The 13,093-nt window shown below is 37.8% G+C and overlaps 1 protein-coding gene across 3 annotated transcripts in view; it reads left to right on the top strand.

Annotated features, from left to right (window-relative positions):
* The first annotated feature begins 875 nt into the window (after positions 1-875).
* Caf1-105 (chromatin assembly factor 1, p105 subunit) overlaps positions 876-13,093 on the top strand; it is a 92,225-nt gene continuing 80,007 nt past the window's right edge. For 2 of the 3 annotated variants that reach the window (XM_076198929.1, XM_076198927.1), the window contains exons 1-4: positions 876-935; positions 5,750-5,893; positions 11,677-11,809; positions 12,300-12,509. In XM_076198929.1, the coding sequence (XP_076055044.1) occupies positions 5,768-5,893; positions 11,677-11,809; positions 12,300-12,509 (469 nt within the window). In that variant the 5' untranslated portion in view covers positions 876-935; positions 5,750-5,767. Of the gene's footprint in view, positions 1,032-5,749; positions 5,894-11,676; positions 11,810-12,299; positions 12,510-13,093 lie in introns of all 3 variants that reach the window. The other variant, XM_076198928.1, reaches the window with a different exon arrangement.

Genomic DNA, 13,093 nt, shown 5'->3' with positions numbered 1-13,093 from the left:
CTAGTTCTACTCTATCCTTCACTCCCTCCCACCCCTCTCTCAGCTTCTTCTTGTACTCCTTTTCTTTCTCGTTGAAGTAGTTTAGCCTAAGCACCTCCCTACCCTCTGTTCTTTTCCTCTTTCTCCATTTATCCTCCATTCTCATCTTATCTTCCACGAAAAAATATCTGATATTGCCTCACCCTTTCCCCAAAGAACATGCACATCCAAAAATCTTCCTACTCTTCTTCTGGTTACCACTATATAGTCCATTAAAACCATATGCACCACCCTTTCCCATGTATACTTAAGCTTGACTTTCTTCCTAAACACTGTATATGATAATTGGAAATCAAGGATACAGATCAAGTTGGAACTGTGCATGAATTTTAATCTAGGTAAGTTAGAAAATTAGAGAATAGCAGACGGGACCCAAAAGGTGTTGTTTTTTCTCTATACTACAATTAAGTAAATGCCCTATTAACTAGAAGGTTATGATTTTGTAGCTCATTCAGTTTTGCGGGGAAACGTCTTATGTCGCAAACGGATAGTTTTATTTATTTAGGGTGGATAATTAAAAATGCTCATTTGTCATACTGAATCCCAGAATGTTTCCTGCTAACCAGTTATTTTTGGAATCTAGATATCTTAAGTTTTCCAATAATACCAAATTTATAGAATTGTTGGAGGAGGGGGGTGGCAATGAACTCTGGCCCATGGCTCACTAAGTCAGGCAACATGTTTCTGATTTGAAGTATGTCAATATTCTTTAAGTTAAATTCTATGTATAGATTTTAATATATATATAAAATTATATTTTGGTTAACATGATGAATGGAATTAAAGAAAATAGGCACGGAAATAAAAAAGAACCACAAAACATGCAAAGTTTTCAAGTTTCTTAACATAAACATTGGACGAAAGCGCGGGAAATTGGTGTGGTCAACTTATTTGTGGTAGGTGGATTACTAAAGAACTTGTGTGTTATGACTCAAGACTTTAGGATTCAAAGAGAAGTGTGAATACTTGAATGTCTTCACTTTCTAATACAGGTATGCTTTGAGGTGCAAGTCAAACGAGAACCTCACTATATTCAATTGTTGTGAATCTCAATCTGTCATGATTTCGGTTCTTTTTTACTTCACTTTTGTGAGTTTATTCTCGACTCCCGCTTCGTCTTTCCGATGTTCTGGGAGTCACACCTTATGTCATCATTCAGATCGTTTATTACACTTTATAGAACTCACTAATTTGCATGTCTTGAGTGTAACTCACCAAATTAAATAGGTACGTTTTCAATTTCTTGAAAGTATCAACAATATTATTACTTTCCTTTATCTAGGTACCCCCACAAAATTTTCAAAAAACAAATAACCCTTGAATTATTGTTGCGTATGAAAGACAACTTTATTAGAAACAAAATGCTTTTTAAATTTTTGAAATAGCTTGAAAAATAAGGGAGATACGATTTTTTAAATTATTTTTTTAGCCCGCATTTTTGGCTAGACTTTACCATAACAAAGTGTTAGAATTAAGGGTGGTATTTTGTAAAGATTTCGGTAAAGAAATACACATTAACTCTAAACCACTGGTCCAATTTAATTAGAATTCGGCATACTTGGGTTTTAAGGGTTAACAAATCACATGAGCATGTCAAAAACAATGTGAGACATCTCCATCATACCATATTTGCCTTTTCATGGCAATCATGAAGCTGTCAATGGTGGGTCTCGCTAAGCGCCGACCGAAGTCAACCAACGCTGACCAAAACGACACAATAACGGTTTTTGCTCAAATGCATAATATATATATAAAAAATAGCATACGGTTGCATTATTTGACCTATTTTCTTTAAAATGTGTGATTTCCATGTAAAATGATCGAAGAGAAGTTACGCTTTTATCCTCTGTAAAATTACCAACCGGCAACCAACGCCGACCAAACCCAACCAATGACGGCTTTTGCATGACAAAAACGTAACTTCTCTTTGATGATTTTACATGGGATTCACACATTTTAAAGTAAATATGTCAAATAATGCAATCATATGCTATTTTTTATATATAAATTATGCATTTGGGCAAAAACCGTCATTGCGTGGTTTTGGCTTTGGTCGACGTTGGTCGGCAGTTGGCGGTTGGTAATTTTGTAGAGGATAAAAACGTAACTTCTCTTTGATGATTTTACATGGAAGTCACACATTTTAAAGAAAATAGGTCAGACAATACAACCATATGCTAATTTTTATTTAAAATTATACATTTGAGCAAAAGCCAGCGTTTTGGTTTGGTCGGCCTTGGTTGCCGGTTAGTAATTTTGCAGAGGATAAAAACGTAACTTCTCTTCGATCATTTTACATGGAAATCACACATTTTGAAGAAAATATGTCAAATAATGCAACCATGTGCTATTTTTTATATATAAATAATGCATTTAAGCAAAAACCGTCATTGTGTGGTTTTGGTCGTCAATGGTGGTGTAAACAAAATCAAATACGAACTGGACGCTTAAGATTCATGGGTGATATGCCTATATGTGCGGACCCTAGGCTCAAACATTAAGTGATCAACGCTCTTAAGCTTCTCATATCCGGGAGAAAATAGGTTGATAAACACGTTTATGTACATTTAAATAATATTTAGTGATACCTTACCTTAATATTTTTACTCGGAAAACTATGTTACCGAGTTTGATAACCAAATTTCCGTTCGAATCGCTGAAGACATTTTCTATTTAAAGAATTGGGCATATACTTGCAAAACAACAAGGTAATTTTAATTATATTGCGCATCCGCTGAACGCGGGAAGCATTCAAATTAACTAAACAGAAGCTGGTGGTCCGCAAGAAATGGCGACGTAAACATTACATGGTCGACAGTGGCGCCGCGCGCGGATTCCGGGGTACCTACATTATCTCTCTGGGAAGTCGGTCCTTGGGGGGCAGATGTCTTAAAGGCCCAAAATCCCATTTGAAGATTACATCTTAGTTCAACCAGCCTAGTGTAGGCCTAGTGTAGGCCTTATGGTCTTTTGCAGTCTCCTTTATTTCTTATGTTCTTATGTTCTTATAAAAGGATCATCACTATTTCTAAGTGTTACAGCTGATCCAGGTTGATGATCTTCCACCGAGTGTTTGCTTTAAGTAATCTGGTTTCTTATGTCTAATTGTCTGGTATACCATAACACAAATTTTGGAATATAATTCTGGCTTTAATATTTTGCATTGGATTGTTGGTTGTGTAAGTAGGTTTTGGTGTTAACGCCATGGCCAGTCTGGAGACGCACCACTCCCACATCTCTGCCCGAGCTTTACGTATTAGAAGAACTGGACTGTGAACAAGTTCCTTGTCATTCCTTATGAAGTTGGGTTATATGAGATTGGAGGTTCATCTGGGAAGCTGTCAAGGAATTTGTTTGGCCTTCTCTTGAAAGCCTCCATGTTGACAGTCATTAGGTCCTTTGTCTCTCTTGGCAGACAGTTGTCGTTGACGAATCTGGGGCCAGCAAAGGTGAAGCAGTATTATTTTAGTTATGCACACCTACGCGATATAGCATTAGAAAATTAAATATTAATTTTGTAAATTATAATACATGAACATATGTGATTTTCTTAGTGGAAATAATTAAAAACCTTACTACAAGCTAATTTACTAATGAACAAAACTGCGAGGATACATACTGCACACCATGTCAGTCCAGGGCCAGTTGAATTGAATTGAATTTTATTCGGATACAATCATACATACAATAAGTACAATACATACAAGACTCAATATTATACACAGTATATACAATTGTACATCCGAGGATGGCACAGAAAGTCAAAAGACTTATTTCCACTGTGGTCACTATCAGACGATGGCTTTCGTTGCAGGTGATGAAGCCTTTCCCATTAGTCTAGGTGATTGATTCCTTCTATGCAGCTGGTGAAGGTTCTTTGTTCAGATTCAAATTTAGTAATGTCCCCCAATATGTAAGGAGATACCACATCCTTCATTAGTTTTTTTTTTTTTTTTTTTTTTTTATAAATAAATGCACACCTGCATGATATAGCATTAGAAAATTAATTATTATTTCTGTTAATTATAATACGTCAATGTAATATACGCTTTTCTTGGCGGAAACCAATAACAAAAAACCTTGTCAAAAGCAAATATGCTACCAAATGAAACTGCGAACATAGCATCAAGACGCCATGTTGTTGTCTGTCCAGTCCAGTCAATATTAGTTAGGTGATGGCTTTCTCATTGTGCACTGGGTGTTCTCCAACTCTAGGTGATATTAATTTGTGCTTTACAAAGACAATAGGGCTTCTATCAAGCTATACAGCAACTCTATTCCCTGCGGTCCAGTCGAGTACTTAATCAGGCCATCAGCATCTGTAACAACGACGATGACCCAGATGATCTTTAGTTAGAATTACAGGTATCACATTATTAAATATAGCTTAGGTTATGTAGGTTAGGTGAGAATAGACAAATTTATCGTCTTTCATTTCTTTGACCTCAGCATCTATCAAAGCAAACATGTATCATTCAGCCACTGTGACTTTGTTCATTTGTAAATCAGTTTGAGCAACTTGTTTGTTATTAATTTCAGCCAAGAAAAATGCATATTACATTGATATAATTTACAAAATTAATTATGAATTTTCTATTGCTATATCATGTAGGTGTGCACTTCTAAAAATTTACCCTTCATTTTGTGATGGGTTTGGTGCTCTGCCTTTCAGGACTTTCCAGACATAAATCACTATATAGCAATCCCTACATTTCTGTAGTGAATAGATTTTAAGGATTTTCAGCCTCTCTCTGTAATTCAGGGATTCCTCTGGACCTGTCAGTTCTTGTATCTTCTTGATTTTGTGGAAACCATAGCTGGCATACATACTCCAGCTTTGACACTACCAGGGTCTTTCACAGAGGTAGCAAATGCTTGGGCTTCCTGGTCTTAAAGGTCTTTCCACCCACTCATTTTAAGAGCAGCACTAGTGGTGTGGGTGGCATTCATCAAAACCCCAAGAAAACTGTTTTGAGAATGCCTGCAAATGGCAGTCCTATAAGGTCCTATGTTTCCAAAAAAGACATACTGAATTTCTGGCATGGCTGTCCTATGGTTACACCTGCTCTAGTCCTGTTCACCAGATAATAGTCTCCCTGCTATCTATATACCAAAGGCTTTCTCCATTCTACTGTATGGGAGGTAGTGGCCAAGGCATGCACCCCACAACCATCCCCCTCCCATTTGTTTCCCTATTATCTAGTTCCTCATGGATGAAGGGTCGACACTGCCTCCTACCCAATGCCCATTTCATCTGCAATGAAACAAGAGAGTGCACCCAGAGCACCTCTTCATTTACATGGCAACCCTCCCTCTTCGTCCCTTCCTTGCTACCACCTTTAAAACTGGAGGTGCATGACACTCAGACCAGGCCCATAATCTCTCTCCATCAACTTTAACTTTATTCTCTTTACCTTGTCACATAAGGAGAGCGGACAATAAGTAACTGCACCCCTCCTACAATTACTACTATAAACCAATGACACAGAAACTGCTTTATACTGATACCACACAAACACCAGTCTAAAGTTTCTTTCTGGAGATACATATGGAAAGGCCCAGAGACCATTTACAGCCATTGTTGTGCTGTGCTATTCCAGGCAATAAAACTCAAGGCAACAATTATTGTCACTGTGGTATCTTTACACATCAGGTTCTAAAAACAAAATACATAGTACTGTTTGCACAAAATGATTTTTCTACATTTCAGACAGAACAGGAAATCAGAATGAAGTGCACAATCCCCGAGATTTCGTGGCACAATCGGGATCCAGTCTATACTGTTGACATACAATGGAATTCACCAGATGGTATCTACAGATTAGCATCTGGAGGAACTGATACACATGTTGTGGTAAGTTTTTTGCCCAATTTGCTGAGTTTTTATTCATTTACAGCATACAAGGATGCTGACATTTGCATCCTTAGGCATGAACAGACACCCACTCACACCTCGTGGTGCCTATATAGGTGTCATCGTATGGAAGAGGTTAACCCCAAGAATACGATGATGCCTGTGTAAGTGTCATGAGGCACAAGTGAGTATATGAGGATGCCAGTGTTGGTGTCCTGATTATATCTATTTTGTAGTTGTAGCTGAGTGAGCCCCGTATTCTGTGAACAGGCTTGATTGCAGATTCTGTGGTTATAAACATTCTGGGTTAAAGATAACGAGTATAACGTCTATAACTTTATATTTTATAATATGCATATTGTGATGCATCATTGTACATCAGGCAGCTAATGTGTGCACTAATATTTGACTTTCATTGAAGAGGTTAATGAAAAAGAAATCACTCTTTTTCCCATTAATTTTCTTTGTTTCTCTTAGCCTAAATTAAACACACTTATTCCAAGTCAGAAGGATAAAACAAGGGGCAGGACACTACCTCAACAGCTGATCTTGAAGTACCACTTCCAGGAGCGACGGCGTCTTCCATTGCTTGTGGGGGGTTGCTGGGCAAGGGGGCAAGAGTAAGAGCCAAGCTCCTCCTGCATGCTGTGTGCTCAAATAAACCTGATATCTGTCTGCCTGCAGGATTTGGCCTTTTTGGTAAGGGAGGTATTCATCAAAATCTGGACAGCCATCACCTCGGAAGCATTGCAGTGATCACTGCTGTCCACAAAGGAAATAAACTTAGCTATACCTTTGTGAACCTCCTTCCATGTCACTCTCTCCTTCTTCCCTTCATCAGAGTCTTGCTCAGGTGGGTGTTGCGGGTCGGGGTATGAAGTCTGCTGACTATGGCCTCATCAGTCATTTCTTCCACAATAGGCTCGTTGACTTCTGCTTGTAACCACTCTTCAATCTCCTCAGTCCCTTCTTGGCTAATAGGATGCAATGGAGAGTTATGACTAGCCAGCTGTCTCAGTTGTTCTGCTTGATGTCCTGAAGCTGAAGGCAAATCAAATCCTTTAAAAGGCCACTTCGTCATTGTCGTTGTCTTCCATCTTGAATACTATTTCTGGCCAAAGCTTATGCCAACACCTCTGAAACTGGGGCACATCAATGTCGGTATTCACAAGCTTGTGAATAAAGTCGTCCCTGTAGAAATGCTTAAAGTTCTGAATGATTCCCTGGTCCATCGGTTGAATAAGCGAAGTCACACTTGGAGGCAGGTAGGCAACAAAGATGTTATCCGAAACAAGTTCGTTGCAGGAGAAGGATAGGCCCTCCAATTGTCCAGTACAAAAAAAAAAATCTTTGGAATCCTCCCTCAACCCCAGCTGATGAAGATACTCCTTCACTTTCACTACAGAGGTGTGGAAGAACCACCACTTGTTAAGTTCCACTGTCATCCATGCATTGCTGTTGCCATTACAATAGACTGGCAAATGGACATTTTTAAATGCCCTGGGTTTCTGAGATTTACCAATTACAAACAAGGTAGGCTTGTGGGTTCCAGTTACATTAGCATATGGAAGAATAGTAATCCAGACATTGTTGCACTTGAATCCAATGGCCTCCTTTTCCTTGAATCCAGCTAGAGTTCAACTGGGCAAACATTGCCAAAAAAAGTGCTGTTTCATGGTCCATATTCGCATTATGTTCATGTATGAGACTAGGGAAAATTTTAGCATAATTTTCAGCTGCCTCATGATAGGCCAAATAATGTTCACCACTGATTTCCAGCTTCCTGATGCCATGACAAGTTTTAAAGTTTTGCAGCCATCCAATGGAGAAGTTACATTGAGTTTCAATCTCCAAATCTGCCAGTAGCTTCTTGGCCTTCTTAATGAGCATAGGCCTGGTGACAGGTTTACCTTCGGAGCGCTGAGTGGTAAACCAAATGTAGATAACCTGATCCGATTCATTATGCTTAGGTCTCTTCAAAAACTTCTGCTTGTCGATTAGCGATGTAAGGGCTTTTGTTTTAGCATCAAAAGATGGGAGCTTATATTTCTGTTTCTTGAGGTCATCAACTTGCTGTGGCTCTCTCCCTTCTTCATCCATTTTATGAACTCGCTCTTCTTTGGGAGCATCAGAACAAAGCACTTCCGCTTCTCCATGGTCTTATTCTGTGGTGGGGCCATGGTGAGATACAGTAGCTAGCACAGACATGCCAATATAAACAGATAAAGAGAAGACTAATGTGTTGGATGCAACAGGTAATATGGCAGCATAGCAGAAGGCTGTTCCCAGTAGTCAAGACAACTGCCACTACAGCTTTGTCGCCCTACCTGTGTAGTTCAGCTGTCGAGAGTGCACACGAAATTCAAATGTCACCATTGCCACATGTTAATATTTATATTTCATTTTATTACTAGGGCTTGTCAAAAGGAACTTGATTGTATATGTATAGTTTACATAAATTAACTTGGGAAATAACTACAGAATGCAAACCAGCTTGAAATTAATTCAGGCTTTAAAAAAGGAAAGCATTTTTCATTTTAGAATTACACAATGATGAATTATCCTTGAGCACAGTTGTAGTTAACATTTATGGTGACCCAGCCAGTTGGCCAGCATATAAAGATCAAGACATAAGAGATTATTTATTGATGAAAGTTCTAATATTCCAGTGAAGGACTTTCTATAAAATAAGAAGGGATTGTTCTTTAAAGCTTCAGTGTATGAGGAAATTTCCAAATGGGGAGTATGTTGAAAGACCATGGATTATGTATTGTCAGTCTGCTGATAGAAGTTATTGCCTTTATTGTAAGATTTGTAGTAAGAACACAACCAGTGCATTAATTATCAGCAAGTGAATTCAACAACTGGTCTAATCTTCATGCAAGGTTGTTTGAGCATGAAAATTCTAAAAATCATTTGGAAGCCACATGGAGTTTCTGGGAGTTACACCAAAGACTAGTTAACAGAAAATTAACAAAGAACTTGAAGTAATCATCAATGAACATGCAAAGCACTGGCAGGAAGTATTCAAAAGGCTAGTATTAATAGCCTAGTTCCTTGCTGAGAGAAATCTAACAATTGTAACAGGAAAGAGTTGGCAATGAGTGTACACAAAGGTCCCTGTTCTTGAAGAACATTTGCAAAAAATCAAAACCCACAAAACTCATAAATGCTATTTAGGAAAGATGCTCAAAATTAACTACAAGACATTATGACTACAGCTGTTTTGAATGAGATGCTGAAACATATAAAAACAGCTAAGTATTACGCCATAATTTTAGACTGCACACCTGCTAAGTCGGCAAGAGTAAATATCTCTTAATGGTCAAATACATGTCTGATGGTAACTTGGCTCCTTCAGGTGTTTATGAACAATTCATAAAGTTTTTGAAAGTTGAAAGCAGCACTGGAGAAGATTTATATAAAACATTATTAAACACTGGAGGAAATTTAGAGGTGAAAGTCATTTGAGGCCAAGGGTATATGACTGGTAGCAACATGAATGGTCACACATCTGGAGTACAAGCATGAAGGATAAGTCAAGAGCTTTCTTTATACCCTGGCCATCCCACAATTATAACCTTTTACTTTGAGATGTAGCCAAGTGTTGTCCAGATCATACATACATATACCAAAGGCTTTTCCCCCCTTACACGGGGGGTAGCCAAAAAAGAAAAGGCATAGAAACAACTCCCACCCATTCCATATCCTATATATCCACCCTCCTCCCTCTCTCTTATCTTGGCACCTCCTGGATAATGGGTCATCCCTGCATCCTGTCCACTGCCCTGGGTCAGAAGCAGTGTTGCAAGACACAGCACATCCACAGCAAGGCCGCTTCATAAATTTTCGGCAGCCCCCCCTCTCCGTCCAGATGATACAACATTTTTTTCTGATCTTGCAAAGGATCTACATATCACCATCAACTGACAGGTGGGCAGTTTTTAACAAACAATGTACCCATGTTATCAGTGAAACCCTTGAGCAATACAAGGTGGGAGACTAGGATTGATAGTGTTAGATCTTTTTGTTATGATGCACTTGTGGAAATACCAGAGAACAGATAGGCCCAAGGTAAAAACAGCTAAATCTTTAGCAAACCAGCTAAAAGACTACAAATTTTAGTTTCTTTAATATTTTGTCATGAAGTACTTTTTAAAGACTATATAAGCTAGTAACTACAAGGTGAAACAAAGGACAATAATGAAGGGATTGAGTCATTTGAAAACTTATTATCATGGCTAAGAATTAATAGAGGGCAGTTTTAATAATATCTTAAAAGATGCATATGAATTGTCTTAAGTTGTTGAATTACCATTGGAGTTTAGACAAAAAATGTAAGAGTGCTTTCATATGGGACAAAATATCAACCTTTAGATGATCCATTTGAAACATACAGACAAAGTTTTTCTAAACTAATTAAAATATATGGTCAACAATTTCACAAGAGACTGAACAATTTGACAATGCTATTAACAGAAAATAACATTACTAAAACCATTGACTTTGACATTATTTTTTATATTTGGCAGGAAAAAATACAGAAAAGTTTTTCAAAAATACCTATGCATGAACTGCAGTTGTCTTGTATTAGAAAATTAAAACTTCTATATGGCCTTTCAATATTTAGCATATCAAGCATATAATGGTTTTTGGCAAAGACTGGCATACTACATGAAAGTAAAATTCAGTTTTTAACTTAGTGAGTAGCAGCATGTTAAATGTAGGGCTACACTACCCCAATAGCAGATATAGCTTAGATTACACATTTTTAGAGAAAACTGGGTATGAGAGACTTGGGAGTTCTAGTGAGTCCTGACCTTAAATCCAGGAAACCATGTGTTAGCACCAGGAATAAAGCTAGCAGAGCATTAGGTTTCATTGCTAGGATGGTTACAAATAGAAGTGCAGAGGCAAACTCTATGTAGTATTAGTTAGATTGACTATGTGGGGCAGTTTTGGTCTCTGTCCTATAAAATGGACATCAATTCACAAGACTCAGTACAGAGGAGAATGGCCAAAATTATACATTTGATACATTGGTTCAGAAATTTACCATATGAAGAGAGGCTTAGGCACCTTAACTTACACTCTCTGGAAAGACACAGTGCAGGGTGATCTAATAGAGGTGCTCAAGTAGATCAAGGGTGACAACAGGGCAGGACTTGCAGTAATAGATTTAAATTGGACAAATTTAGATTTAAGAAGGAAATAGGCAAGAACTGGTGTACTAGTCTTATGGCAGTCCATCGTTGCTGATGACGACACTGTTCTGCACCCGTTTGTGAAGATGAATGGCATAGACTTAGTAACCATGTAGTGAGCACTGAAACAATGGGTTGCTTTAAGAAATGATTAGACAACTTTATGGATGGGGATGACAGGTGGTAATGGACATGGAACTGCCTAGTGTAGGCCTCCTTCATTATTATATTCTTATAATTTTTCTAATTGGAGCCCACAATTCCTAGCACTGGACCTGAGCACAAATCAGCTGCAAAGAAGAATATCTAAACATGCTTAGACAAAGTAGGATAGTGGCTAAGATAAGATAGAATGGAAGCCTCCCAGGCTCGGAAATGATGATGAGTGACATTGCTACCAGAGAAGTATGAATGAATGGGGTGATTCAGAGTGTAGAGATATTATCATGACTGCCTGAATACTTTACTGAAAATATTTTTCAATATTTCATATCAGTAGCACCTCAGGTGATGTACAAAAATATGTCAAAATCTTATTGAAGGGATCATTAAACACTACATTCTTTGTTTTTCCACTAGATTTGGCAGCTGCAAATTCTTGATAACGGTGGCATCAAAGTAGAACCACTGAGTGATCTTACAAGGCATAGTAAAGCAGTCAATGCTGTCCGTTTTTCACCAAATGGAGAATATTTAGCATCAGTTGATGATGGTAAGTGTACTTGTGTCTTAAATTGTTTGTTTATTTGGTCAAGATTCAACTAACACCACAGTCAGAAAAAAAGAAAAAGTTGAATAACCAAGTCTATATATTTCGACTGCCAACTGTACACTTCAGTAGTACAAAGTGCGAGGAAGATGCTCTTTAAAGACAGCATCCTCCCCCCCACTATAGAGTCACTTATTCAGCTCTTTCTTTTTTCCAATTTTGGTGTTAGTCGTGATATATAAGTAGGGTTATGCTAATAAACAATTTAGTCCACCACCAAGGAGAACACATGAATGTTAGACATTGTGCATCTCATGTTCTTTTAATGTAGATTAATTGATCAGTTGTTCAATGATGGTGTGCATCTCATGTTCTTTTAATGTAGATTAATTGATCAGTTGTTCAATGATGGTGTGCATCTCATGTTCTTTTAATGTAGATTAATTGATCAGTTGTTCAATGATGGTGTTGATAATGTATTTAAACATAACAGAGGCAGCCATTATAATTTGGAAGAAGCAAGATTTGGGGAATGACATATTTACTGATGAAGCAGAGAAGGAAAACAAAGAACATTGGACGGTTCACAAAATGCTGAGAGGACATTTGGAAGATATCTATGATGTGTGCTGGTCAAAGTGTTCTCAGTATCTTATAACTGGATCAGTTGACAATTCTGCCATAATGTGGGATGTTGTCAAAGGTAAGAAATATCATGTGTTGATGTTAGTGAATAAATTTGATTTAGTTTTATGTATGTGTATATATCTATACTTATATGTCCATTACAGTGAATTGTATTAGCACTGTAAATCCCACAGTGGGAGTGAAGGATAAGTGAAGAGATGAAAAACCTAAATATTTCAGCTGCCAGCTCCCTTGTCAGTAGGATACTGTTCTACAAAAAGTTCTTAAACTATATGTGCTCCCTCTACCAGCAGGGGGATCAGGAGGGGACCAAGTTGGCCATTAGAACAGACCAGGTGACCTGGATTAAGGGTCATGTGTGTGTGGGGTCAGTAGGGAGATAATTATTAACCAGAAATCTCATTGTCAAACATGATATTGTATCTGGAGAACATTGTCCTTTTGAGATTTTCAATCAGAGCTGATTGCTGACATGGTGAAATACAGCTGGGCTATCTTGTGCATATTTAATGGATTGATCATGTTCAGCCATTCTAGTGTTCAAATCTCTCTTTGGCCTATATAAACAAGCTCACAATCTTGGCAGGATAAACTCCTGGATTGTTGTTCCCTCTCAAATTTTGATGAATGTTTAATATT

The sequence above is a fragment of the Oratosquilla oratoria genome, chromosome 15, assembly GCF_046742065.1.
Source record: "Oratosquilla oratoria isolate Oo_2021 chromosome 15, ASM4674206v1, whole genome shotgun sequence".
Classification (NCBI taxonomy): Eukaryota; Metazoa; Arthropoda; class Malacostraca; order Stomatopoda; family Squillidae; genus Oratosquilla; species Oratosquilla oratoria.
Note: the sequence above shows the minus strand (reverse complement) of the source record. Positions and strands in the feature narration are given on the sequence as shown.